The sequence below is a fragment of the Pteropus alecto genome, unplaced genomic scaffold (assembly GCF_000325575.1).
Source record: "Pteropus alecto unplaced genomic scaffold, ASM32557v1 scaffold196, whole genome shotgun sequence".
NCBI lineage: Eukaryota > Metazoa > Chordata > Mammalia > Chiroptera > Pteropodidae > Pteropus > Pteropus alecto.
The window spans coordinates 892,706-917,733 of NW_006439717.1; the positions used below are offsets into that span (position 1 = coordinate 892,706).

Here is a 25,028-nt window from a genome sequence, read left to right on the forward strand (position 1 = left end):
AGCCCAAAGTTGCTCTTGCACCAATTCCACATCCAGTGGCCTCTGTTCCAAGACAGCTGTGCCTCCTTCCTGATCAACAAAGGTCCCAGCAAGGAGGTAGCAAGAGCTTAGCCTTGCATCTGCCTTCTAAGAGCCCACAGTCCCTGCGGAACCGCTGAAGGAAAGTGTCAAGGAAGCAAACCTTTGACTGAGACCGGAACCTTGTCAGGTTTGCTCCACAGCTGTCCCCGGAACTCAGGAAGTTGTCCTTCCTTAGGGCAGAGCAGCTTCCTCAGGACATTGGAGTGCTACTGGACTCACACACATTATCAGATGGAAGCAGAAGCCCCAACGACCTTGTCTGCCAGGGAGAGAACTGCCCTGACCAGGCCCTGTTCCCACCCCACAGCCAGTGACCAAATTCTTGTGAGAGTACCGGAGGCTGGGGGAATTCCCCCTACCCACTTTCTTCCCCATCACACTTCAGCCCCAAAGAAGCAAAGAAGGCTGGCATCACAGTCCGGAAGGTGCTACCCAGAACTATAGACTGGAGGATGTGGGCTTGTGGTCAGAGTTGATTTGTGCTTCTGCCACCTGTTTTTATACTCTAGGGGTTCATCTCTTCTGAGCATCTAATGTTTGACCAGGTCCCTGATATGCCTCTTGCATGCTCTCAGACTAGGGTTCCCTAAGGGAATGACTTTCCTCTGTATTTGAAGTCTCAGGAGTACCAAGTGTTTTCTCACCAGTTCACCTGGTGGGGAAGTGGGAGGCCGCAGCAGCTGGCATTGACTGGCTGAGGGAGGAAGTTGTTGTAGACGGGATGTCATATTTGCCACAGTAGTGACATGCTACCCCAACCCTTTCCCCAGTGGCTTTCTTCCAAGGGAGACAAGAGAAAACTGTTTTCATGATGCAGACTTGAGAGAAATGGGCAGATGACAGTGATGTGCTTAGCATGTGCACAGAACCAGAACCAGGCCTGAGGACTGTTTCTGTTCCAGTCTCACTTTGGGTTCAGCTGGCAGCAGCCTGGCCCTGGTTAGGTGGGAGACCTTGCTCCGGCCTGCCTTTGACCTTTGAGTCCTTGTTATGTTGTGGGCTTCTGCTCTGCACACAGACATGCCGAGATTGGCCCTTAGCAAAGTAGTTCTGGAGAGAGCATTTGGGGTTTTATTTGCCGTCCCTGCCCCACCGCTGCCCCCCACCCCTGTAGCCATTGGTATTGCATCAGCAGTGGGCCCTCTCTGGTTTAATTGTATGTCTGTAGATAAATGCATAATAGATATGTATGATAGAAATAAATGTATAAGGACTTTTTTTTTGGTTTCCTAGAAAATGGAGGGCCCACTCACAGGATACTCCTGCTTCTTCTGGACTAATGCAGGGTTTGTGACTCCTTGGTGCACACAATTCATGTCCCCAGGGATTGGGATATCAAGGAGCAGGAAGAAGTAAACCAAGTGGTCATGCTTGGGTTAGAGCTGAACTCGGGAGCAGTCGGCAAAGGAGAGAAAGATGAGAGGAAGGCCTTCCAGGTGGCCTGCAGTGTGCTCGGGAGGGGGCTGGATTTGTGGGAAGCCATGCGGGTTATCAGAGAGCTATGATACTGCAGGTGGGAGATCGTATTTGATTCAGGAGTATGGGGGTGGGGGCAGGTGCAGTGATCTGCCTTTAGGAGCAAGGGTTGTGACCTGCAACACAGGTAGCCGGACTCGTTAGCAGAGAGGCTTGGCTGGATGGGGATAGAGGCTGCTGGCCTGGGTGTGGCCAGGTCATGGATGCCTTGTGCTTCACTCACTCACTCACTCATTCACCTACACTTTTATTCAGTAGTGAACAAAGTAAAATGATATCTGATCTGTCTTATGTTCTAAATTAGAGTGTCTCAACAAGAAGTTAGGACACTTTACTATAAATTAATTGGGAGCTGTGTGTTGTAAGTAATTTGCTACTAATAAAGTACTAAAGTTTTAAAAGTTATTTCCTAAAAATATTCTGAGAAGTTATCTTTATGCTAATGTCCTTCTCCTTCACTTGTATCCTGATATGAGACAAAAGGGTAGAGTTGTAGCATCTACACAGGCTGTGGGTGGCTCAGGATTTGCCCATGGGTGTGCATGGTACAAGAAGGCCACCCATCTCTCAGGCCATGGGGGAAAAGCAGATTGAAAATTTCCGCTTTAAACTGGTGGCTCTCAAACTTTTTTGACCTGTCTCATGTGAAGAAACATATTTTACAGCATAACCTATATGTGTATGTGTATACGTATATACATAAACTATAAAAGAAAAAAGCTTTATGGAAGCTTCATTATATTTCCTACTTGCAATGAATTCTGGTATCTTCTATTTTAATCTGTTCATTTTCCTTTAAGATAAAGATAATCTCGATTCACTAAATTGATTCCATGGCATATGGTTTAGAAAACATTGTTCACCCAAACTGAAGTAAATATGAAGAGGAGGTGGGAGGTCTGTCCCGCTTCTCTGAGCCTTCCTTATCAGTGATAGAGTGTCAGGGTGAACTGAGGGTCCAGGAGAGGAAAGGTGTGCGTGCGTAGTCTCGCTTTTCTCTCCTCTAGGTGTATGTGTGTGGGGGGGCACGTTCAGCCCCGTTGACTCAGGTTCTCTCCTCAGAGCTCCATGAACCTGCCTCCCGACAAGGCCCGGCTCCTGCGGCAATATGACAATGAGAAGAAGTGGGATCTGATCTGTGACCAGGTAAGGAGTTAGGGCCAGGGCCGGGAGGTGAGGGTTGTGTCTTGAGCTGGAGGAGGCAGCAGGGCCAAAGGCATGGATTGCAGCCCTGGAGTCTGTTGAAGAAGCTGGTCTGAACTTGGCCTCAGTCTATACCCACTTCCTGTTCCAAGAAGGACTCTTCTAACAGAGATAGGGCTGGTAGACTGAGTTCCCCTCTAGCTCCTGAAAAGAGCCGTCTTGATTTCTTCCCAACAGGCAGTGGCCTAAAGGAGGTTTGTGTAGGTCTGGAGTGTAGGTCAGCTGTGGAGGAGTTAGGTAGTTTTTTAGCAGCGCCTGTTTCTGCCTTTCCCCAGGATGAAGGCTGTGCCTGACAGAGTAATAATGCAAAAGACCGTGTCTCTCTCTCACTCTGCCCCAAACATGGCAAGCAGCAGGATTTTTCTCATTATTTACAGACTTTTATGAACAAGAAGCCCCAGTCCTCTAGTCTCTTGTTCCCAAATCTTAGAATGTGATTATTAGAAGCTCTCGCTACATGAATAGTGTTTAGAGCGGGACGACAATACAGAGGTTATTACTTAGCTCAGAACTAAGAACTAAGACCAACTGCCTGGCTTTTTCTCCCTTAGACGGTTGAAGATCAAAGTCACAAGTCTGAACTCAGACAGGCCTGCCTATAGGGCTAGGTGCGTTGGCTTCTGCTGCCTTACCTCTTGGGAAGTGTGGAAGCACCTGGCACAGTGCAGGCAGTGTGTTTGCCCAGCAGTTTGCCATGGAACCTTGCATGAGTAAATTTATTATTTATTTTCAAACACTGAGTAAAATCATAATAGCTAGCATTTATTGAGCGCTTATTGTGGATCAAGCACTTTGCATTTACTTAAATATCTCATTTAATCCTTGCAAAAACCTTGTAAGGAAGGCACCTGTTATATTTTGTAGATGAGGAACCCTAGTAAGTGATGGAGTCAGGGCGATGGAGCCAGGGCTCAAGCAGCCGACTCTGTGCTAACCATGAGGCTCCTCTGTCTCCCAAGTCACGCCGCTTGACCTAAGGTAGGATTATGCCTCAGAGAGCCTAGTCCAGGTCCCTCCCTCTCCAACAAAGGCCCATTTCCTTGTGTTCTGCATTAGGAGGAGTTGGCGAACATGGTGAGCATGTGCTTGAGTTTTGAAGAACAGCAACCCTTGTTACTGAGTTTCTTTAACTGATAAGCTCTTAGTCTTTTCTAGGTCACATTATTTTAGCTCATTCTCAAACCTTCCTTTTTTCCTTTCATTTTGCTTTTAGTTCCTATTTTCTAACATTATATCATTCTTCTGGGCTTTTCTGGCCCCTCTACCCCCAAGTCTTCAGATATCTCAGTTGTGAAGGCCTTTACAGGACCGGGGTGCCTGAGTTTTTCCTGAGTTTCCCCTTGGGTCAGATAAGGGGTTTCGGCCAAAATGGCGAGGGCATGGTCTCATGCCCTGTGTTGAAGGAGATCGAGGAATGACCTTGCTGAAAACAATCTTCAGCACTGATGTTGCTTTGGACTGTTGGGGCCTGGGGCCTAGGCAAGGAGCAGAAAGTGTGTTTGCAGCCCTGAGCTGTGTTAATGTTGCAAAACCAGTCCAGCCCCAAATTCTGGGTTCAGAGCTGAGAAAGTCGATCTCTATAAGGATTGGCACCCCTTCCCTTGGCCTTCCTACTCCCATCCATCAGTTGGCTAGGCAGTGAACAACAGTTTCCCCAATCATCTTTGTTATGGGTGCTGTTCACAGCTCTTCGATCTCTGCATCTACACAGCAAGCAGCAGGCTCTTAAAATAGTTTTGACATGGAAAAATCTAGGCTAATGGGAGGAGGGGAAGATGGTAACATATGGGAGGCACCCGAAGACAGGTCAGGGAAGGGAATCTACAGTTTAGGTGTTGTTCAGGGCCAGGTGACACCTTTAGGAGGCTGGGTCCCTTCACATCGAACGCAGTGAGTGCTCTACTTCCTCAGCACTCCTCAGAACATCAGGTGCACACGTGTGTTTCCCTTACAGGAACGATTCCAGGTGAAGAACCCTCCGCATACTTATATCCAGAAACTGCAGAGCTTCTTGGACCCCAGTGTAACTCGGAAGGTGAAGTGTGAGGCAGGGAGGCCCCATCTCGCTGCCCTTTGTAGTCCTGTGGTGTGGGGTCCTTTGACTTGGGGTGGGCCATCTGCTTCTGCAGTGGGAGTTGGGTTTCTGGGTTCAGAGGCCATGGGCCTGGAGTGGCTGCCTGATGATAGAGGGAAGGCCTATAACTGCCCTCTTGTATCCTTTCCCTTTCCCTTTTCTACCCCTTTTGTTGGTTCTGTGAAGTTGGATTGGGGGCCTCCATCAGTGACAGAAAATTCCATGTTTACAGAAGTTCAGGAGGAGAGTGCAGGAGTCCACCAAAGTACTGAGGGAGCTGGAGATCTCACTTCGTACCAACCACATTGGGTGAGTCAGATTTGGCCATCAGAGCCTCTTTACTTGGTCACTCAGGATCTGATGTCCTCTGAGGATGGCGTGCCTGTTTATCTCTCTGCCAGGGGGCAGAGTTGCCCCTTGAATGGCTTTGGTTCCCTAGAACTTCAGACTGTTCCTTTTCTGGCCTCTCCCCCTCAGCTCTGCCAGCTGCTGACTGGATGCTGCTGGCAAGCTTGGGACCTCTCCTGGGGTCCTCATCCTGTGGCTTTGAGTGGAAGACGTTCTCACAGCAGCTAAGACTGAAATCTGCCTGTGGCCTGGGACCGGGCCAAGGAAGGCCCAGAGAGGGACGGGGATGGGGGAGCATATTACATTGGGTAGCTAAGACCTAGTTCCTGGACTGTTTGTTGCCCAGAAGGTTATTTGCTTGATTTTGAGACAGTATTAAAATGAGTAGAAGTTTCTTGAAGTACCGGGAAAGAAGATCTGAGGCCATGGGGACCAGGGGTTGAACATGTTCTGTTATTAACAGACCCTGGTACTGCTATCTATTAACAGGGCCCCTAGGAACTGTGTGAGTCTTTTTTTTTTTTTCAGTCTATGATGGGGAACCAGACATGCTGAACAGGCAGAGGGCTAATTCGTCAGGTACAGTGAAAGATGGCAGTGGTCTGTTTCATAAAACCAAAACCGGCCATAGTATATATAGTGAAAGTGAGAGAGAGGGAGAGACGGGGGGTGGGTGGGGGGAGGGAGAGAAAGAGAAAGAGAGAGAAAGGGAGAGAGAATGTGTACACAAAGGACGGTGAGGGACACCTGATAGAGAACTGCAGGCAGGGCTGCAATCTTGACCAAGGGGCCTGGCACAAATATTGAGAGCTTACATGAGTAGGAAGTTGAGCCATAGGTAGGGGTGGGGGTCCCCAGGCAGGTGTCAGTCCCAGGGTCCTGGGCTTCCTGAGAACAGGGGTGAAAAGAACCAAATGACATCATCCACCTTCTCCTTCTGTCCATGGCAGCTGCCCACTTGTCCACCCCTAGACTGAGCCTACCCAAGGGCTCTTGTAGAGGCTACGCGTATGTAGCCAGCTGCTTCAGCAGTCACAGGAAAAATGACACAGGAGAGAACAGGAAAAGGATAGTTCCTGGCCTCTGTAGGTGTGCTCAGTGACCAGAGTTGGTTTTCACACCTCTTCTGTGAACCAGACATTGAAAGCTAACCCACTAGGAAACGTGTAACGAAGCTTTCACCTTTATTTGGTGACTCTTCAGAGAGAGGAAAACTGTCAGGGCCTCCTCAGCTGCCACGACTGTGACGGCAAGAGTGACACAGATGGCAGCTTAGAGAGCGCCACCTACCCTGCACTCCTCCACAGGGCCTGTTCTTCCCTCCTACCCTCCTTCTCAGGCCCTCCTGTCTTCCTTATTAAGTCTTTCTGTGTGATGTTGGGGGTCTGCTTTTCTCTAGAGAGGGCAACAGAGCAGTGTGTGACAGTCCCTTCTGCCCTCCCCTTCTACCTGGTGCCTGCCCCTCTGGGCACTGGCCAGGAGCTGGGGACAGAGCAGCATGTTTCCCAGGCCTAGGGCCCCTTGGCAGTTGGCATACAAGTTAGAGGGCTGGACCTGGTCCTTGGTTCCCAGGGAACGGCTTAGTGTCTGGCATCTTAGGAGCTCCTGTCATCTGAACTGTGGCTTCTCTGAGTAGCATACAGGAGAGCCAGGATCCTTCCAGGATTTCTGGGCAGGAAGTTAGTCAGGCTGTCCGGCTAGGGTGTGGATGCTCCGGGGTGGTAGGAGCCCAGGGCAAGGTAGGGAGAGGAGTATCCTGCTTCGGCCACAGCCTGATCGGCCTGGGGCCTGCAGAAGCTGGGTGTGCAGGGGCAGCCTGATGGGAACTGAGACCCTGGAGTGGAGAGGGCTGGGAAGTGAGATTCCAGAGCCTGGGCAGCTCCTGCTCTCCTTGCTTTGTATTGGTTTCTCAGCCTTGCCTAAGTGCCCTTTAACCTCTCCTCAAAGTGTCAAGATCCCGAAAATAGCAGTGTAGACTCAGACAGGAAATGAGAAGGGGGTGGGGAGCTGGAGAGCAGACAGACAGGAAACGGGAGGCCTGTCGGCCCCCAGAGAGGAAGCTAACTTCAGGCAGCTCCGGTGTCAGTCAGCCTCAGCCAGAGCCTGCTGCCAGATCTCAGGCAGGCCTGGTGCTCCAGCCCAGCCTCTCTCTAGCTCTGGGTGTGGTCGGCAAACATGGCGCTGTTGGGAAGAAGCCGCCTGGCAGGGCTGTTGAGTGCAGCTGGCCTATAAAGACCCCAGACCTTCTGAGAGAACAGAGCACTCAGGAGAGTCAGAGTTTCATCCTGAGAGCTTTATGTCCCTCTGTGCTGTGGAATGAACCTGTCCTATAACAGCCCTCCTGGGACCCGCTCTTTACTTCCCTGCCAGGAATATCTCAGCCCAAAAGGCCTGCAGGCAGAATGGTGGAGCTGCCCCAGTCTGCCATTGTCTTTAGGGAGCCCTGGTGTCTACCCTCCTGCCTCCCTGGCTGAAGGGGCCCAACCTCTCAGTCTGGCTCTGAGTGGTCACAACCATTCTGCATGACTTGAGTTCCTGACTCTTCCCCAGTCCTTTTCCCATTCTGCCAAACACAGAACTCTCACATATCCCTCTTTGCTCACTACTTCCCTAAACGCCTTTGCTCGAACTTGGTGGAGAGCGCTTAGGTTCAATATACCTCTGTTCCAGAGCTCTCTGACCCTCCCTGCCTGTCTTTTGACTGAGACTTTGGTCAAGTTGGAGACCTGCGGGTCTATCAGACACAGCTCTACACAAAGACTGCAGTAAATGCTCTTGATAACCCCCCAGTTCTTCCAACAAACATTATTTAAAGGTGATGTTTTCGAGTAAAGCATGACTAGCCTTGCACTAGACAACAGAGACACAGAAAATGATTGAGCCGGGGTCTCTGGTCCTTGAGGGGGGCCTCCTGAGAGCTTGTTTGGCTGATGTGGTATTGGAAAGCTGGTACCTCTCCCCATCCCTGGCTCCCTGTTAAAGGGAGGTCCAGGCTGGTGACATGGCCATGGGTGGGTCTGCCATGGGTTTTGATCTTCAGAATGTTTCCAGCCTAGTGCTAGTTTTCAGGAGATCCAGGAGAGGGTCGTTGGGTCAGAGGTCACTCCCCTCTTCCCCTTTGCCCCACTTAAGTGTACCCCTCCACTGTGTTTTCTTTATCTGCAGGTGGGTGCGGGAGTTTCTGAATGATGAAAACAAAGGCCTGGATGTGCTGGTGGATTACCTGTCCTTTGCCCAATGTTCTGTCATGTGAGTATCACCCTGGGACTGCAGTTGGGGACCAGTGAGGGAGGACAGAAGACAGAGATCAATTCTGATTTACTGAGGAAGGTGAGAATGCAATAGTGAAGATGAGAATGGGTATCCCAGGCCAGAAGGGAGCAGCCGAGACAGCGGTGGGGGATTGGACAGGCAGCCAAGCGAAGAATGCCAGATGGCTGGAGTAGAAGGTACGTTTTGGCGGTCAGGAGTTAAGAGATGTGGAAAGGGAGCACAGAATCAGAAGCCAAAGGATCCAGACTCCAGGCTAGGAGCAGTCCAAGGAAATGTCCTGGCTTCTGGGAGAGATGCCTTGGTGGGGCTCACTTGCTTTTAGAGAGCAGAGTCTTCAGGAAGCTCCTTTGGGTCTCTAATTATGAGAGGGTTACTCCAGGTCACCCCAGGAGCAGTGAGCATGACCTTTGACCCAGACTTAAAAATGAAGCCTTCAGGAACCATTTTCAAGCAGGTTGGGGGCTTGGAGGCATCTGGAAGTGAATTAACACAGATGAGAAGGCAGCGTGAGGCAGTGGAAGGAACGAGGAGATTTTGAGTAAGACAGACTGGGTATGGGTCTTTGTTGTTTACCATCTGTGTGACCTCAGGCAAGAGTGTGTCCCCTTATATCAAAGGGAATGTACAATCCAGTCCAGGGTTGTAAGGATTAGACAATAAATGATATGTGTGTAAAGCACATTGCAGTATTTGGAACGTAGTCTGTACTGTGGCAGCCACTTTATCGTTAATTGTTAATGTCCCAGGGGGTATACCCTACCGTAATTACCTGCATATATGGGAAGAGGGGTTATAGGGATCATTCACTGGAGGACCAACATATTCAGACTTATACCCAAGACTTAAGTCAGCCCTAGGGTGACCAATCAGCCTGGTTTGCCTGTGACTTTCCTGTTTTAGCCCTGAAAGTCCACGTCTTGGGGAATTCCTCAGTCTGGGGACTCAGCCCTAGCCTCCACTTTCACTTTTCTTTCTACTGTCCTTGCCCCACCAGCCATTCTTCGTCCAGCAAGTCTTTAGTCTCATCTCCCAAGGTTTTCAAACTAAACCCTCTCCTAGGGTTGGCTTGTCATCTTTTCCAAATCATCCCCTGTTAAAACCAGGAGTGGCCCACTCCCCATTCCTGTCCTTACAAGTCACGCCTCGTGATCCTCGAATCCTCGTGTCCCTTTAAAAACCACTCTTTTTATAGAAAGAAATGAAAAACATTTGCTGAAGTGTTTTTTTTTTTAAATTCAGAGTTTTTATAGTAAAAAGATGCAGATCATTTTTCCGAATAAGCCTATCTCGTTTGAAAAGCAAACAAACCCCAGCTGCTCTAAACCAAAATATACTGGGACCTCAGGATTGCAGTGTCCACGGGGCAATGCCTCTAACTCTGTTTTTAAAAGAAAGACTTGAAGTGAGCGTGGGTGTGTGTGTGTGTGTGTGTGTGTGAAGGAGAGAGAGTGTGTTTTGGGAAGGGTCGAGAAGAAAGGGTAAAGCCAAATAGAGTTTATATGGAGGTATTTATTTATAAACTGCGTATGCCAATGTAGGGAATACTATTAGTGATGGAGAGAAGCCACTGGCAAGTTGTTTCCCTGTCAGCAAGACCCTTCTACTTGAGAGCCCCATAAACACCTCCTGACCATCAGGACTCTGAGCCTGCTTCTGCTTCCTTTGGAACATTCAGGCATCTGCAGATGTCACTTCCTATTTCAGACAGACTCGGCCTCTGTGCCTATGACCCTGGGGCTGTGCATGGGTGAACAGAAGCCTCCTTGGAAGAGCCTCTAGGAGATGTTCACTCAGTCCTTAGGGACCTGCAGTGGGGAAGGACAGGAAAGAGGAGTGGGCTTGCTTCTCAAGGGGGTATATCTCGATGTGGGGATATGTCAGGTAGAAGGCCCTTTGTGTTTGTGATCTTGAGCTGTCCTCTTTGCCCTGGCCACACTCCACAACTGCTGATGGTGGGAGACATCTGGTCCCAGAAACAGGAAGTGACAAACATAGAAACCATCACAACTCCTTTAGGGACTAAGGACGCCAGTCTATACCTTGGACCTGTGATTTCTTTCCATAGGGAAGCTGAGGCCCATGGAGCCTTTATGTCAGAAAAACCTAGAAGTCTCACACAGAACCACAGGAAACCCGGTCATTCAAACCCAGTGATAGTATGGGACCGTAGTTTCCTCTTGAACTTAGAAGACTTTCCCGCTCTGGGCTTGCTGGGCCCCCTATTCCCTTCTCTTTTGACCTGCCCTCATGAGCCCAATCCAGAAGCAGCTGGGCTTTTTCAGGGCACTCAGGGTCCTTTGGTGACTGCCATTTGCCAACTAGCAATACCTGCAGTTGGCCTGTTCCCTACCACCCTTTGGCAGGGCACATTCTCTAGGGAGAGCCACAGCTTCTCTGAGATGTCCCATCTGAGGCTGGGAGAAAGACTGCCAGCTCCCTATGTCCCCTTCGGCCCAGGGGGAGATTGCTCCTCCTGGAGCTGCCCGGTCAGTAGAAGCAGCGGCTAGCCTCCATCAGCATTCCCATCTCCTCAGATCCCTGTTCTGGTTGCTGCCTGTGCCCGCTCTGCCCTTGTCCTGTGTTGGTGGCTCTCCTGTACAGAGTTGGGCCTCTGCTGCCCAATTCTGCTTTCTCTTCTGGCTGCCATTGCTTCTTGTTGCCCTAGAAGTCTACAGGGCCGGGGAGGGCTTGCCGGGGGGCTTGGCACTAAATTTCTCCTGTGTGTGCGCATATGTGTCCTTTCCTGCTCCAGGTTTGACTTTGAGGGTCTGGAGAGTGGTGACGATGGTGCATTTGACAAGCTCCGGTCCTGGAGCAGGTCCATCGAGGACCTGCAGCCACCCAGCGCCCTGTCAGCCCCCTTCACCAACAGCCTCGCTCGCTCTGCGCGCCAGTCTGTGCTCCGGTATGTGTGCTCTCGCTCTGCCCGCCTGCCTCCCCCAGCCCCAGTCCAGGTCCTGGGTAACAGCGGTGAGTGCTCATGCTCCTCCCTCCACTCTTGCTTCCAGGCTCAGCTCTCTTGCCCTCTGCCTGCCAGTCTGTCTCTGGTCTGTCCTCTCTGTCTCCTTGACTCTGCCCAGCGATCTGTCCTGGGTAAGTACATTGCCCTCAGCTGTGCCCACCCCATCTGGGGTTCCAGCTCTCCCCCTTCTCACCCCGTCTCTGGGGGCCCCTCCATTCCTCATTCTCACTCTACCATTCCTCCTGGAGTCTCGGGCAGGGCTTGTCCTCACCTAGCTCCCTCACCTTCACTGAGGGATCCAGCTCTGGCCTTCCTGTTTCCCTCTGGGTCTGTACTCTGCCCCATCAGCTGCTTGGAGACCAGCTCCCACCCAGCCTGCTTGCTGCTCGCCTTCCCTTCATTTCTTCTTTTAGGTCTTTTTTCTCCAAGGCTGCAAGGTGTTCATTTGTCTGCGGTATCTTAAGAGCTGTCCTGCCCGGAGGCAGTTGGATTGACCTGAAGACTTCTCTGAGCCCCTCCTGCCCAAGGAGGCTTTCCTTTGGGTCCTGTGGTCCTTTCTGTGATCTCTCTCTTGTTGCCATGCTTTACTCCTGGTCTCCTTTGGGTTTTGCCCTCTGATACTGCTCATCGTTATAGTCATGCATAAGCATATACCATTGGGGCCCTCTTTCTTTTATGAAACATCATTGGGGAAGGGAGTACAGTCGTATGTAGCCCCCACTGCTCCTAAAGCCTTTGGGGTCTACACTGCATTTTCTGGGACATAGAAGTGAGATAGGAGCCAAAGACTCCTTCCACTGTGTGGAAGATGCAGTGACTGGAAAGAGAAGGAGGGAAGGCTCAAACGAATGTCTCCTTGGACCCATCTTGAGGCTAGGGAAGCCTACACACCTACTGTTGTATTTTGGAGGACCACTGGGCTTGGATGGTTTGGACACTGATTATAAAGCGGGAGTCCTGGGTAGCTGTTGACAAAGATCTGTTCCAGGGAAGTGAAATAGCTGAGCGCCCTGCCCCGCTGCACCTTCTCTCTCTAGGCTGATGGCGCAAGCTCCTCTTTCCCCATTTTCTGCTGCTGCTGAGGGGCAGCCTGCTGTCTGGGTGATGGTAAGCACTCCTAAACCTTTCACCAACAGCCGCCTCTCCCCCAGGTACAGCACTCTCCCTGGGCGCAGGGCCCTGAAGAACTCCCGCCTGGTGAGCCAGAAGGATGATGTCCACGTCTGCATCCTTTGTCTCAGAGCCATCATGAACTATCAGGTAAGGGGGTAGACCAGCCATGGGTGCTTGACTGCTTCTGCCTCATCTGCCAAACCAGGAGAGCTAGGAGGGCACCAGCATTAACAGACGGGTTTGCTGGTGGGCCTGTAGTCAAGGAGTCAAGGATCTGCCTTTCCCACCATCACGGTCTCCCTTCTTTCTGTCTCTTCCCCTTGCTACAGTATGGATTCAACTTGGTCATGTCCCACCCCCACGCTGTCAATGAGATTGCGCTCAGTCTCAACAACAAGAATCCAAGGTGAGCTCCTTCCCTCCCCTTTCTTCTTCCCCCTGCCAAGAAGTCCTGCCTGGCCTTGGGGTCCTGTGGACTGGGTCAGTGCCTTGGTTCGGCTCCCTCAACTATGTTGAAGGAGAAGCAGTTGTCCCTGGCTTCTCTCTGGTCTGCACAGCTTAGTGAGGGAGCAAGCTTGCCTTCCCCTGCCTTCTTTCCCAAACCCAGCCTCTCCCCTCATCACTGAGGCTGTCTCCACTCTCTGAAAGGACTCATCCAGTTGTGAACATGAGCTGTGTGGTGGCCAGGGTAGGGAGCTAGGGAATTAATCTTCCTTCTTCACCCTTTAGGACCAAAGCCCTTGTCTTGGAGCTGCTGGCAGCTGTGTGTTTGGTGCGGGGAGGTCACGAAATCATTCTTGCTGCCTTTGACAATTTCAAGGAGGTCAGTCTCCTGCATGTGCGTCTGTGTGTGTTTGTCAGAGAGGAGGTGGGAGCCAATTTCATCCTTTCCTGCAATTTTACACATCTTAGTGGTTTTAACATCCCTGTGCTTACCTAAGTAGCCTGCCACCATACCCTCCCCCCGCCCCTGCCACCCTTTTTTTTAATAAAACCAGAACTTAAGTCTTGCCAGATTGTGTGCCAGGAAGTTTCTTGATTGGCCAGCTAAGGATGCCCTCATATGGCTTAGGGCTCTAGTCCAGCAGTCCTAACCTATCATCAGAATGCCTAAAGAGCCTGTTAAATGGACAGACTCCATGGAGGCCTGGGTGTCTGTGCTTTAATAGGCTCCCCAGGTGGTTATCAGGCAGTGGACGCACTGGTAGAACCCAAAGCACATGTCTTTTCAGTGGGAGGAGAAGACAAGCGAGGATCCTCTTGGGTTGGTGGCTGTTGTTGGTGAGGGGAAAGGGAGCTTCTACTTGGAATTTCCCCAGGGTCCAGCTCTGAAACCCTCATCTACTTGAACATAGGATTCCTCAACATCTAGCCCAGCTGTTGGTCCCACCCCTTCCTCCTCTATGGACTGCTTCCCTAGCATCCATTGTTTAAGCCAGGAAATAGCTCTTCCTCCTTGAAGACGGAGCTCAGAGGAGTCTCAGGACCCCTCTCACACAGGGGCTTTCCTGCACCCTGGCCTCTCTCCTGCATCCCTACTAGGACCTCAGTCTCTTTCCTCAGCCATGTCTTCCAACGTTCTTCCTTGTTTCCTCCTTCCTTCAGTCACTTGGCCACAGTATACCCTTTGGTTTCTTCTTGGCCTACCCCCAGAGACAGCTAAAGCCCCACCTAAGGGCACAGACTTTACTGAGCTCTCTCAGCAACTTGGCAGAGGACCAGGGACCCAGGGCAGATGCAAAGTCCCAGGCTTCCTCCTATCATGTCCCGAATGGCTCGTTGCCTAGAGAGTTGTGGTTAAACTTAGTCCGTACCAGTCCCTTTGCTGTGACGTTTCTGGGAGCCAGGGCTCAGGGGCTTGGGCTCTGCCTGAGATAGGTCCTTTCACTGAGAAGTTTGCTTGTTCAGGTGTGCAAGGAGCTGCATCGCTTTGAGAAGCTGATGGAGTACTTCCGAAATGAGGACAGCAACATCGACTTCATGGTGAGGAGCTGGGCCTGAGTCAGGAGCACGGCCAGCAGGATCGCATGCTCCCTGAGAACAGGGGCCAGGCTGACAGATTTTGGTATTCTGTGTAGAATCTGGAATGATTTTCTCTGCCCAGTAAATGCTCCTTGTCCACTCGCTCACCCCAAACTGCCTTTAGAAACTTCAAGACAATGTCATTTGGGTGTCCCAGGTCTGCCTCCTTTTCCTCTTTTAGTGGCCTCACTGTCCCTGATTTGGATCCTTTTTAAACAGCTTTCCTATTCCTAAGATCTTCCTCCAGCTTCTCTGCCTTTCAGTCTAGGGTCTTCAGCTAAGTAGGGATATCTCAAGAAGTATATGCTAATGTGCAGAGGAAATCAGATCTGTAGCTTCATTTACATCTATTTCTCATGTAATTTACTTATCTTCATACACTGAATATTACATTTGACAATTTTTAAGTTAAAGTACTCTTTTGCTCCCAGAAAGACTTACCTTTTTTATTCACTGCTTTTGATTATCCAGCTGATGATGCTGGTTGTAACAGCTGCCCACCCTCCCTGTCTCTTGCTCTCTCCTGCCCTTCCTATCTCTGCCCATGTGGGCCGCTTCTTCCCCAGGTGGCCTGCATGCAGTTTATCAACATCGTGGTGCACTCGGTGGAGGATATGAACTTCCGGGTCCACCTACAGTATGAGTTTACTAAGCTGGGGCTGGAGGAGTTCTTACAGGTGAGCTCGTATCTGCACAGGGTGGGGAGCTTTAGGGCAGAGGACTGACTTAGCTATATTGCAAAGGGTTTTTCTTTTACAAGAGCCTAGTCATGGATACTTCTAGAACCCTGCATGTCTTCTGTGGCCAGGGACTCAGGCCCTCCAACAGAGGAGCTGCCCAATCAGGCAGCTCCAGGGGGCAAGAATCTGGCATGGCCACAGTAGGAACTCCCTGGATAGTATGCTCTAGGAAGCAATTGTAGGAGGCGATGAGGACTAAGTCTTTCTTAAGAGGCTCCCCCACCTACTGTTCCCTCTACTTTTCCTAGAAGTCGAGGCATACAGAGAGCGAGAAGCTGCAGGTGCAGATCCAGGCGTACCTGGACAACGTGTTTGATGTGGGGGGTTTGTTGGAGGATGCCGAGACCAAGAATGTGGCCCTGGAGAAGGTGGAGGAGCTGGAAGAGCATGTGTCCCATGTAGGTGGTCCTCCTGTGCTGCCAAAACCACTGTTGGGGTGGGGGATGGGGACATCTGAATTCCAGGAATCCTGAACTGACACACACACTTCCAGACTGAGCCCAGGGAAGCCTCAGAACAACCGGGGCTCTCTAGAGTACCCTTTGGCTGAGGCACTGGATCATTCACAGATCAGAACACACACTGACCTCCAGGACTGGGCATGAGGTGGTCTCCGGCTCACGAGTCAGATGCAACCATTTGCCTTGTACTGTTTCACATGGTATCAGACCCTGGGCCCACGGGAACAATAGAGGGAAGCCACCAGGCCAAGTTGCCTTTGGGGCCTGGGGCCTGACTGGAGCTCAGGCTGTGCTGAGTGCCCAGGCTTTAGGACCAGACCTAAACCTACCCTTCCCATCCTACAGCTCACGGAGAAGCTTCTGGACCTAGAGAATGAGAACATGATGCGGGTGGCGGAGCTAGAGAAGCAGCTGTTGCAGCGGGAGAAGGAACTAGAGAGCATCAAGGTACCAAGTAACCAGAGGAGGGAAGTCCCTGGCTGGTGCTGGGTGCCAGGGCCTGGGGATCTTTGTTTTTTTTTTCCTGAGTCATATCAAATCCTTGAGAATCCAGACCTTGATTCATGACCTTGAGGTATTCATATGAAGGTGGGCTGATGATTTTACCCCATTTTTTGGTTGGAGAGGGAAGCTGAAGCCAGAGTGGGCCAGACACACACAGAAGAGGGTAGGAGCAGACCAGGCACCCTCAGGCGCCTCTGGGGTCTGTCTCCTCCCACTAGCCCATCCTGTTGCTTTTTCCTCCCCTATACCCATAGTGCTTCCCTCAGCCCTGTGTCATGAGCAGGCTCCTCATAGCCCAGGTCCTTGGGCTGTTATTAGGTTATCCACCAGGTCTCCTAAATCAGGAGAGCAGAGGCTCCTCATATTTCTTCTCTATCTCCTGAGCTAGCTTTTTGTTATAAAATCATGCCCGAAAACCTACCTTTTCTTCCGAAGTAATACAATTGGACTGGCTCTGCCGAGCTCAGTGTATATCTGCTGAGCTCCTGCTAAGAGTCTGAAGTGTTGCATCAGGAGTATGGAGGATACAGAGATGACTAAGGCAGGGTCTTGTCCACAGAGGGCTCCCAGCTGAGCGAGTACATAAGGCCAAATGAAATGAGCAGTGATGAGCATAGAGGGCTGAAAGCTGCATAGCAGGCTAGAGGTGGATCTGGAAAAGTTGCATAGGGGCACATTCTAACTGGGCCTTGAGGGACCTGTAAAACTAAGGCTGGAGCAAAGAGGAAGGACACTGCAGAGCTCTTGTGCTCACCTCTTTTGTTTTGCTGTGTGCCAGCTTCCCATGGTCCTCTCCAGGGTTTCTCATGCTGCCTCGGGCACCCTCTTGGAGGCCCAAGCTGAGAGACCCTTGGGTAGGAAGTCTCACTCCTGAGGCAGTGACTGTTGTGCCTTCAGCCCTCTCTTTTCTGAATGGTGTATCTTCCCAACAGGAGACTTATGAGAACACAAGCCACCAGGTACATACCCTGCGGCGGCTTATTAAAGAAAAGGAGGAGGCCTTCCAGCGCCGATGCCACTTGGAGCCCAGTGCCCGGGGCCTGGAGTTGGTGGGCAGTGAGGCCCTGGCCCGGATAGGCCCTGTGGAGCTGAGCGAGGGTGTGCCACCCTCTGACCTGGACCTCCTGGCTTCAGCCCCACCCCCTGAGGAGGCTCTCCCTCTGCCTCCGCCGCCTGCTCCTCCCTTGCCCCCTCCACCACCCCCGTTACCAGGTAAGAAGGGCCCTGGGAACTGGGAGGGGCAGCCACATTGTGAGGCCAGACTAAAACCCCAGTTAGCAGTATCTTCCTCAGGGAGAAGCTGGGGATGTGGCCAGGAGAATGTAAAGGCGGGTGGGAGAGGGCTGAGGAGGGACTAGAACCTGAGGGAGGCTCAAGTTACTAGGGAAGGGATGTCTAAGGGCAGACATGGGTCTGTTTTGAGGATCACAAAGCTGCTGCTCCTGATTGTTCTGAAGACAGCTAAGGAGAGGGCTTAGACCGAAGCAGGAGAGAGTGGGCAGACTCGCAAGACCTGCCCCTGTCAGAGTTAGGACCCCTGGGAACTGCTTGGGCAGAAAGTTCATGCAGCCTCTTTTCCTAAGAGACTTTAAGGCTAGGTTGGGTGGCAGAGAGAGGGGACCTCTGAAGAGTCTCTTGGCCCCTGGGCCATTGTGCTGTTCTTCTTTCCCCAGACAAGTGTCCCCCAGCCCCACCTCTCCCTGGTGCTTCTCCCTCTGTGGTGTTGACAGTAGGCCTGTCAGGTGAGTGTCCCCACGGCTCTGGGCAGGGGTAGTGAGAACAAAGGAGCGTGTCCTTGACCCACTGCCTCATCGATCCTCCTTCCAAATTAGCCATTCGCATCAAGAAACCTATCAAGACCAAGTTCCGGCTGCCTGTCTTCAACTGGACAGCACTGAAACCCAACCAGATCAGTGGCACTGTCTTCAGTGAACTTGATGATGAGAAGATCTTGGAGGTAGTGGGGCCTGGGGCCCTGAGGGGGAAATTGGGGGCTGGGGACCAGGTTGCCTTTTAGGCAGATCTCTTGGCCTTGGAAAAACCCTCAGACTCAGCCCTCCATGATCCAGAACTGAGCCGATTCTGCTGGGAGGGCTGCTGGGGCTCCTCTAGTAGTAAGAGGGAACAGCATTATCCTTCTCATCAACTCCTGCCAGGACCTGGACCTGGACAAGTTTGAAGAACTGTTCAAGACAAAAGCCCAGGGCCCTGCTCTTGACCTCATCTGCTCCAAGAGCAAGACAGCACAAAAGGCCGCCAGCAAGGTGACCCTGTTGGAAGCCAATCGTGCCAAGAACTTGGCCATCACCCTACGCAAGGCTGGCCGCTCAGCTGAGGAGATCTGCAGGGCTATCCACACGTGAGGCTCCTACTGACCTGGCCCTGGTCCCCATCCAGTTGGAAACCCAGTTCTCTACCTTGGATGCTGGCCTTACCTGGATTCCAGGACTTTGGCAGAACTGCCTGATACCTCTTAGTCATCCACTGGCTTGGCCAGAACTTACTGCATCCATGCCTGGTGCCATGCACCATGTGAAATGCTGGGGATTAATCCCAGACCTTCACTCAAGGAACTCCCAGTGTAGTGGGAATAATCCAGTAACACCGGGCGATAACTACCAAAGTGACGGAGGTACAGGCAGCTTTGGGAAAACGGGGAGGGCCAGGTAGCTGAGCTGAGTAATTAGGGAAGCCTTCCCAGAGGAGGTGATGTCTTATCTGCGAAAGAAGTATATGAAGTCCAGTTTAGAGCCTGGAGGAAGAAGCACAGTGCCCTGGGTACTGAGAATTAGCTAAGGCTTTAGTGTAAGGAAGGAAGTAGGAGAGACAGGGTAGAAAAATAGGCAGAAGTCTTGCAGGCTGAGCCTCCTAAGCCACACGCAGGTGTCAAGACTTCTCTTTAGGAATGGAGGGAGGATATTGAAGGGTTTTTAGGCAGGACATGGGATATCTCCCTAGGATGGTCCTCTGCCTCTGGCTGTGTCCTACTCATTGACCCCACCCTCCATCCTTCTAGGAGCTGGAGAATAAAGGGATGATAGATAATGTGGGCAAATGAGAGATCTGAGGGAGTTCCTCCCTCCTACACAGGTTCGACCTACAGACACTACCAGTGGACTTCGTGGAGTGCCTGATGCGCTTCCTGCCCACAGAGGCAGAGGTGAAGCTACTGCGGCAATATGAGCGGGAGCGGCAGCCCCTGGAGGAGCTGGCGGCCGAAGACCGCTTCATGCTGCTTTTCAGCAAGGTGGAGCGGCTGACCCAGCGAATGGCTGGTATGGCCTTCCTGGGCAACTTCCAGGACAACCTACAGATGCTCACGCCGGTAGGGCCCCCACCCAAATCTGCAGCTCCCTTTCCACTGTCCACGCGTCACTCCCCTGCCTTGCCAGTTCTCCCAGCCCCTTACTGACTTTGCCTCATCCTAGCCTGGGGTTATTCAGCTCTTTATCTTGCTTTTCAGCAACTTAATGCCATCATTGCAGCCTCCGCCTCTGTCAAGTCCTCACAGAAGCTGAAGCAGATGTTGGAGGTGGGGAGAGGTCACGGATGGGGGTGCCGGTGGGTCCCAGGTCCTGGGTGGGGGCCTGGGGCTATGCAGAGGAGAAACCCCAGGGCTTGGCCTGACCTCCTTCCACACATCTTTTGGATAGATCATACTCGCACTGGGGAACTACATGAACAGCAGCAAGCGAGGGGCTGTGTATGGCTTCAAGCTCCAGAGCCTGGATCTGGTAAGATGGTGGGCAGCACAGGACCAGGAAGCCTGTGGGGCAGAGGCCATGGAGGCAGGATGTTCACACCTCTCACATTGTCCCCTGCCCCCACCTCCCAGCTGCTGGACACCAAGTCCACTGACAGGAAGATGACACTACTGCATTTCATTGCCTTGACGGTGAAGGAGAAATACCCAGACCTGGCTAACTTCTGGCATGAGCTGCACTTTGTGGAGAAGGCTGCAGCAGGTGAGGGGAGCCTGGCCGGGCGAGTCTGCCTTCATGTTCAGCTCAGGACAATCTCAGGAAGCTATGAGAAGAGGGAATACTTGAGTCTCTTTGTTTCTGGCTTTTGTTATCTTCTTTCTGACCACTTCAAAGCTTTCCGCTGGGGCCATGGGCAGGGGCTACCCTAGGGGGAGACTTCCTGCAGGCACCAGGTCTGCCCCAGCCCTTCCCACCTTGGTCAGTAGGAGCAGGCCGAGGAAGGCCGCAGTGGCTCTTTACTCCCAATTCCTTCAGGCTGGCCCCAGAGACTGCATTTCTCTGTGATGTATGGGAAGTGCTTGGAAAAACCATAAAGCCCATCTCAGACAATAAGGTAGCTGGTATTTCTGCCCTACTCATGAGCTCTGGGACAGGCCTGAGGCAGCCTTGTTTTAGAGACCAGCAGTCTCCGTCTTGCTTCCCATTGCTACCTTAGGGTCATAAGTTCCCAGCCTCTATCCATTTTCCTTGCCCCATGAGAGCCCAGCTAGCTTGGTATGCCCCTGTCTATCTGCTCAGAGTGGTTCAGGAAGCAGGAGCATGAGAACCTGAGTGAGCCCATGCTGAGGGAGTGGGGGAGTTCACTGTAGCCATGGACTGGGAGGTGGGCATGTCAGGCTCTGGTTGGGCCTCAGCCTGGGTTCTGGTGACCACAGTGTCCCTGGAGAACGTGCTGCTAGATGTGAAGGAGCTGGGCCGGGGCATGGAGCTGATTCGGCGGGAGTGCAGCATACATGACAACAGTGTCCTTCGGAACTTCCTCAATGCCAATGAAGGCAAACTGGACAAGCTCCAGCGTGATGCCAAGACAGCTGAAGTGAGCACATGGTGGAGGCTGGTGGGAGCAGCCAGGGTTAAGGCCTAGGTGGGCTTAGTTCTGATTCTTAGATCAAAGAACTTTTATCAAGCGACTGGCTGGCTTAGTGTGGGGGAAAGGGAGCTTTGGGGTGGCAGGCAGCTGCTACATGAACACTAGGAAGCTCTGGGAGCCCGGGTTCTTTCCAGTCCGAATGGGCTGGACACTGTTTTCTGTGGGCCTCCTGTCCCTGGTGTGGAGCTAGGCTTCTTTACCACCAGGCTAAACCCTTCTCCCCACCCTTCCCCAGGAGGCCTACAATGCAGTTGTGCGCTACTTCGGTGAGAGTCCCAAGACCACACCTCCTTCTGTATTCTTCCCAGTATTTGTCCGATTCATTCGTTCTTACAAGGTGAGCAGAGAGGCTTTTAAAGTAAAAAGGCTGAGAGAAAACTGGTAGGGGCAGAAAGGGCTGGGCTTCAAGTCTGGGCCTTTTCCGTCTCCATCTCTGAGTCCTGGGGGAGGGAGCGAGGGAAGCTGGCCATCGGCCTCTTAGCTGTGAACTGGTGGGCAGGGTGGGGGCCCAGGCCCTTCCTGTCATTGTTTGGGGCAGGAAGTGCCCCTCCAGAGGGTGGCCACCTGGGGTTGCTGGTCCCACTGCCACCCAATCTCCACCCTCAGTGTCAGCTCCTCCCCTAACAGGCTGTGTGAGCCTCACACCCTCCCCCCACGGTTCTTAGGAAGCAGAACAAGAGAATGAAGCCCGCAAGAAGCAGGAGGAGGTAATGCGGGAGAAGCAGCTGGCTCAGGAAGCCAAGAAACTGGATGCCAAGGTGGGTGGGACCAAGAGCAGGGGCCTGGATAACGGGTGGAGAATTGGGAGGGGGTGGAGCAAATGAAGGGGGAGAGGAGATAGAAAACTGGAGCCCACAGACCACCCAAAGGGCCTGGGGCTGGCGTCCAAAGGGATGGGGAGAGGTGCTTTGGGAGAGAATTCCCAGGCAAGGATAGAGGCTGGGCTGCCATGCACAATTAAGGACACCCTCAGACTGCATCTTGGGGCAGGAACCAGCCCCATGGTAGGTTAGTGGTGACTTCCTTCCCTTCAAATGTTCGGCCCTAGACCCCATCCCAGCGGAACAAGTGGCAACAGCAGGAGCTAATTGCAGAGTTGAGGCGGCGCCAGGCCAAGGAGCACCGGCCTGTGTACGAGGGGAAGGATGGTACCATTGAGGACATCATCACAGGTGGGGCCCTCTTCCTCCCTGGATACTGGGCCCAGCTCCCAAAACCCCACCATATCCCCTGGGCTCTCCTCTACCCCACCCCCATGGGGCCTGACCACAGTGTCTCTCTCCTGGGCCACAGTGCTGAAGAGTGTCCCTTTCACGGCCCGTACTGCCAAGCGGGGCTCACGCTTCTTCTGCGATGCAGCCCACCATGATGAGTCAAACTGTTAACCCCCAAGGCTGAGGCCTTTGACAGGTACTGGGCACTATAGGTGCCAGTCTGCATGCCCACCTCCCAGGACTCCTGCTGGGGCCCAAAGGCACCTCTTCCTCTGCATGTCTTGGCACCATCCTCTGGCCACCTCATGGTGATGGGGACATATACTTCCCTCCCTGCATGCCCCATGCTCTGAGAAGCATGGCTTATGTCCTGCATGTACCCTTGGGGAAGTGGTATCTCTCCCACTAATGCTGTCCTAGCTTCTACTAAGACCAATGTGTAGAGAGTTCCCAGAGCAGGCAGGACCAGGCCACTGTCTCTGATGACTGAGCCTGAGGCTCTGTTCCTTCGCTTGGGAGTCCTTTGTCTTTGCTTCCCCCTTGGGGTCCCTCCTCATAAGAGCTCTGGCAGTAGCTTCTGCCCAGGATCATCCAATGTCCCTTGACTTCTGTTTTCCCAATATCCAGTCTGCCTGGGGTCTCTTCCTAGCTTCTGGCTCTTGCTGAGTCTACTTTGTTTCTGCCACTGCCCAGTGGCCTCTAGTCACCCCACCTGATCCTCTGAAAATACAGAGTCCCAGTCCTCTCCCTGACCATCCTCTCCAGGTTCTCTTTAAGCTTCTCCCTTATCAGCCTTATGGCTGGCTCTTTTCTGGCCCTGCCTATGGGCTGCTCCTGAAGGGGCTGTCCTAGAGGGTGTGCCTGGCCTGGCTGCCCTGCATTCATGGGCCTCTGTCTCCCCCACAGGCCTCCACCACCAGCCCATATTTGTTCGCCACCAAGACAGGAGTACCGCACCACCCAGTGGCCCCCCTCGGGCTCCAGGCCCCCGCTGAGACCCTCTAGGAGGCAGAAGCACTTCAACCCTCAAAGTCCTCCTGCAAGTCCAACCAGTGGACATGGAGCCCTGGAATCGGCTGAGGGCCCAGGGGAGGGCTGTGCTGCTCCAGACCCAGTGTCCATCCCAGGTCTCAAAGCTGCATCTTGCCTGCCCGCTGCCACTGTGGGCACTAGACCGGCATGGCCCTGGTGCCTCCAATACTGCACTTTGCCCCCAAGGTCTTCAACTTTATTTCCTGAAGCGTTAGCAAGGGTCAGGTCAGCTGGGCTGGAAAAAACCATTTCCAGCTTTAGCCTACAGGGGCACCCAGGCCCCTTTGTCATTAGAGCCAGAGGCATAAGAGGAGAAAGTAACTATCCCTTCTTTTTTTTCTCTTCCTTTTCACAGCCTATGATCAGCTGTGATCTAGAAGAGTCCAGGCTTGGGGAGCCCTGGGGCCCTGCTCAGCTGTGCCATAGTGATAAGGTAGAGGAGAGATGCCATGCCCACTGCTCTTGGCCCTGGCCCTTTCCATTCCAGGCTGACCCTGTCCTTGCTGAGGTGGGCAGAAGAGTTTTCTCTGCCCCAGCTCTAAGACACCTAGAGAAAGGGTGTGCCAACAGCATCTTTATCTCCTTTCCTCTGCTAAGGTTTTTTTCTGGCAGGGGCCGGGAGCATGGGGGGCTTAACTGGCTATTTTTTCAGTCCCCTGCCAGTCGCTTAGCCTCTGGAAGGGAATTCAGGGGCCCACTCTTTTTTGTACATGTACCACCTCCCTTCTCTCTTGTATATAAACCCTAGCCCTTCTTTCTCTCAACAAAGGCTTGAAGCACCAGGCCTGTCTCCTCTTTCTGAATGTGGAGGGCTAGGGTGGCCATTTAGCCTGACCTGAGCCACAGAGATAGAAAGGCTGGGCAGAGTTGCCATCTGCTTGGGGGAGGTGGGCACAGAAGCCCAAGGAGGGGAACCAGGCTGGGTGGGCTTCAACCACATAAAGGGAGGAAGGCCTCCCATGAGACACTGGTGCCCTCTGCTGGGCATGTGTGTGCCTGGCAAGTACCCAGCCTGCTCCAGTAGCATATGGCGAAAACAAAAGAGCCACTGGCCACGTTATAAATATTGTTATTTAAAAAACAAAAACAAAACAAAACACACATACAATGGGTCCCAGGGCTAGAGAAAGGAGTGGTGGAGCCCTAGGGCCCAGGCAGGCAGGAGCAGGCACTGATGCTAGAGGGTAAGGACCCCGCCCTCTGCCACCCAGGCTGTCCACCAGCCTGTCACTTTTCCCTGGAGGCCCCTTCTCACATTTTAGCTACTGGCAACACCCACCCCACATGGTATACACCATCAATCTCTGGTTTGGGGCTGAGGGCAAGGACTGCACTAGTTGTCCGGGGAGTGGGGGACCCTTGAACACCACGAGTAACCTTGAGGGGTACCGGCAATGGTGTGTTGAGGGTGGGGTTACTTGAAGAAAAGTGGACACAGACCAGACTAAGGAAGGAGTCTGTGGCAGATGATAGGGATGACCTAGGAGCCACAGCCTCACACAGACCCGAGGCAGAGCAGCTTGTCGGGTCACTGGTGGTCATCCAGCTGCTGCAGGAGTGTCCGCCGCCGCCTTTCCAGCTCACCCTCGCTCAGCTCACTTTCTGACGTGTCCCAGCCCGTCTGGCGGAGCAAAGGCACAGCTCACCCACAGCCTCCCCTGAGGGCCATGG

At 52.6% G+C, this 25,028-nt stretch overlaps 2 protein-coding genes across 5 annotated transcripts in view; one reads left to right on the forward strand and one right to left on the reverse strand.

The window, feature by feature from the left end:
• FMNL3 (formin like 3) overlaps window positions 1–24,139 on the forward strand; it is a 52,335-nt gene extending 28,196 nt beyond the window's left edge. Inside the window, exons 2-27 of one of the 3 annotated variants that reach the window (XM_006916797.3) lie at window positions 2,620–2,703; window positions 4,715–4,795; window positions 5,067–5,143; window positions 8,348–8,431; window positions 11,208–11,360; window positions 12,569–12,677; window positions 12,860–12,936; window positions 13,260–13,353; window positions 14,439–14,513; window positions 15,119–15,229; window positions 15,541–15,690; window positions 16,099–16,200; window positions 17,190–17,469; window positions 17,931–17,999; window positions 18,090–18,214; window positions 18,414–18,616; window positions 19,348–19,582; window positions 19,721–19,789; window positions 19,911–19,991; window positions 20,093–20,222; window positions 20,897–21,057; window positions 21,347–21,448; window positions 21,777–21,869; window positions 22,160–22,283; window positions 22,405–22,521; window positions 23,232–24,139. In XM_006916797.3, the coding sequence (XP_006916859.1) occupies window positions 2,620–2,703; window positions 4,715–4,795; window positions 5,067–5,143; window positions 8,348–8,431; window positions 11,208–11,360; window positions 12,569–12,677; window positions 12,860–12,936; window positions 13,260–13,353; window positions 14,439–14,513; window positions 15,119–15,229; window positions 15,541–15,690; window positions 16,099–16,200; window positions 17,190–17,469; window positions 17,931–17,999; window positions 18,090–18,214; window positions 18,414–18,616; window positions 19,348–19,582; window positions 19,721–19,789; window positions 19,911–19,991; window positions 20,093–20,222; window positions 20,897–21,057; window positions 21,347–21,448; window positions 21,777–21,869; window positions 22,160–22,283; window positions 22,405–22,496 (2,961 nt within the window). In that variant the 3' untranslated portion in view covers window positions 22,497–22,521; window positions 23,232–24,139. The remainder of the gene's footprint in view (window positions 1–2,619; window positions 2,704–4,714; window positions 4,796–5,066; window positions 5,144–8,347; window positions 8,432–11,207; window positions 11,361–12,568; window positions 12,678–12,859; window positions 12,937–13,259; window positions 13,354–14,438; window positions 14,514–15,118; window positions 15,230–15,540; window positions 15,691–16,098; window positions 16,201–17,189; window positions 17,470–17,930; window positions 18,000–18,089; window positions 18,215–18,413; window positions 18,617–19,347; window positions 19,583–19,720; window positions 19,790–19,910; window positions 19,992–20,092; window positions 20,223–20,896; window positions 21,058–21,346; window positions 21,449–21,776; window positions 21,870–22,159; window positions 22,284–22,404; window positions 22,522–23,231) is intronic. The other 2 variants (XM_015593176.2, XM_006916799.3) reach the window with 2 other exon arrangements.
• A 267-nt stretch (window positions 24,140–24,406) lies between these two features.
• The window catches only part of PRPF40B (pre-mRNA processing factor 40 homolog B), an 18,511-nt gene continuing 17,889 nt past the window's right edge, over window positions 24,407–25,028 (reverse strand). Inside the window, exon 25 of one of the 2 annotated variants that reach the window (XM_015593177.2) lies at window positions 24,407–24,978. In XM_015593177.2, the coding sequence (XP_015448663.2) occupies window positions 24,886–24,978 (93 nt within the window). In that variant the 3' untranslated portion in view covers window positions 24,407–24,885. The remainder of the gene's footprint in view (window positions 24,979–25,028) is intronic. The other variant, XM_025050240.1, reaches the window with a different exon arrangement.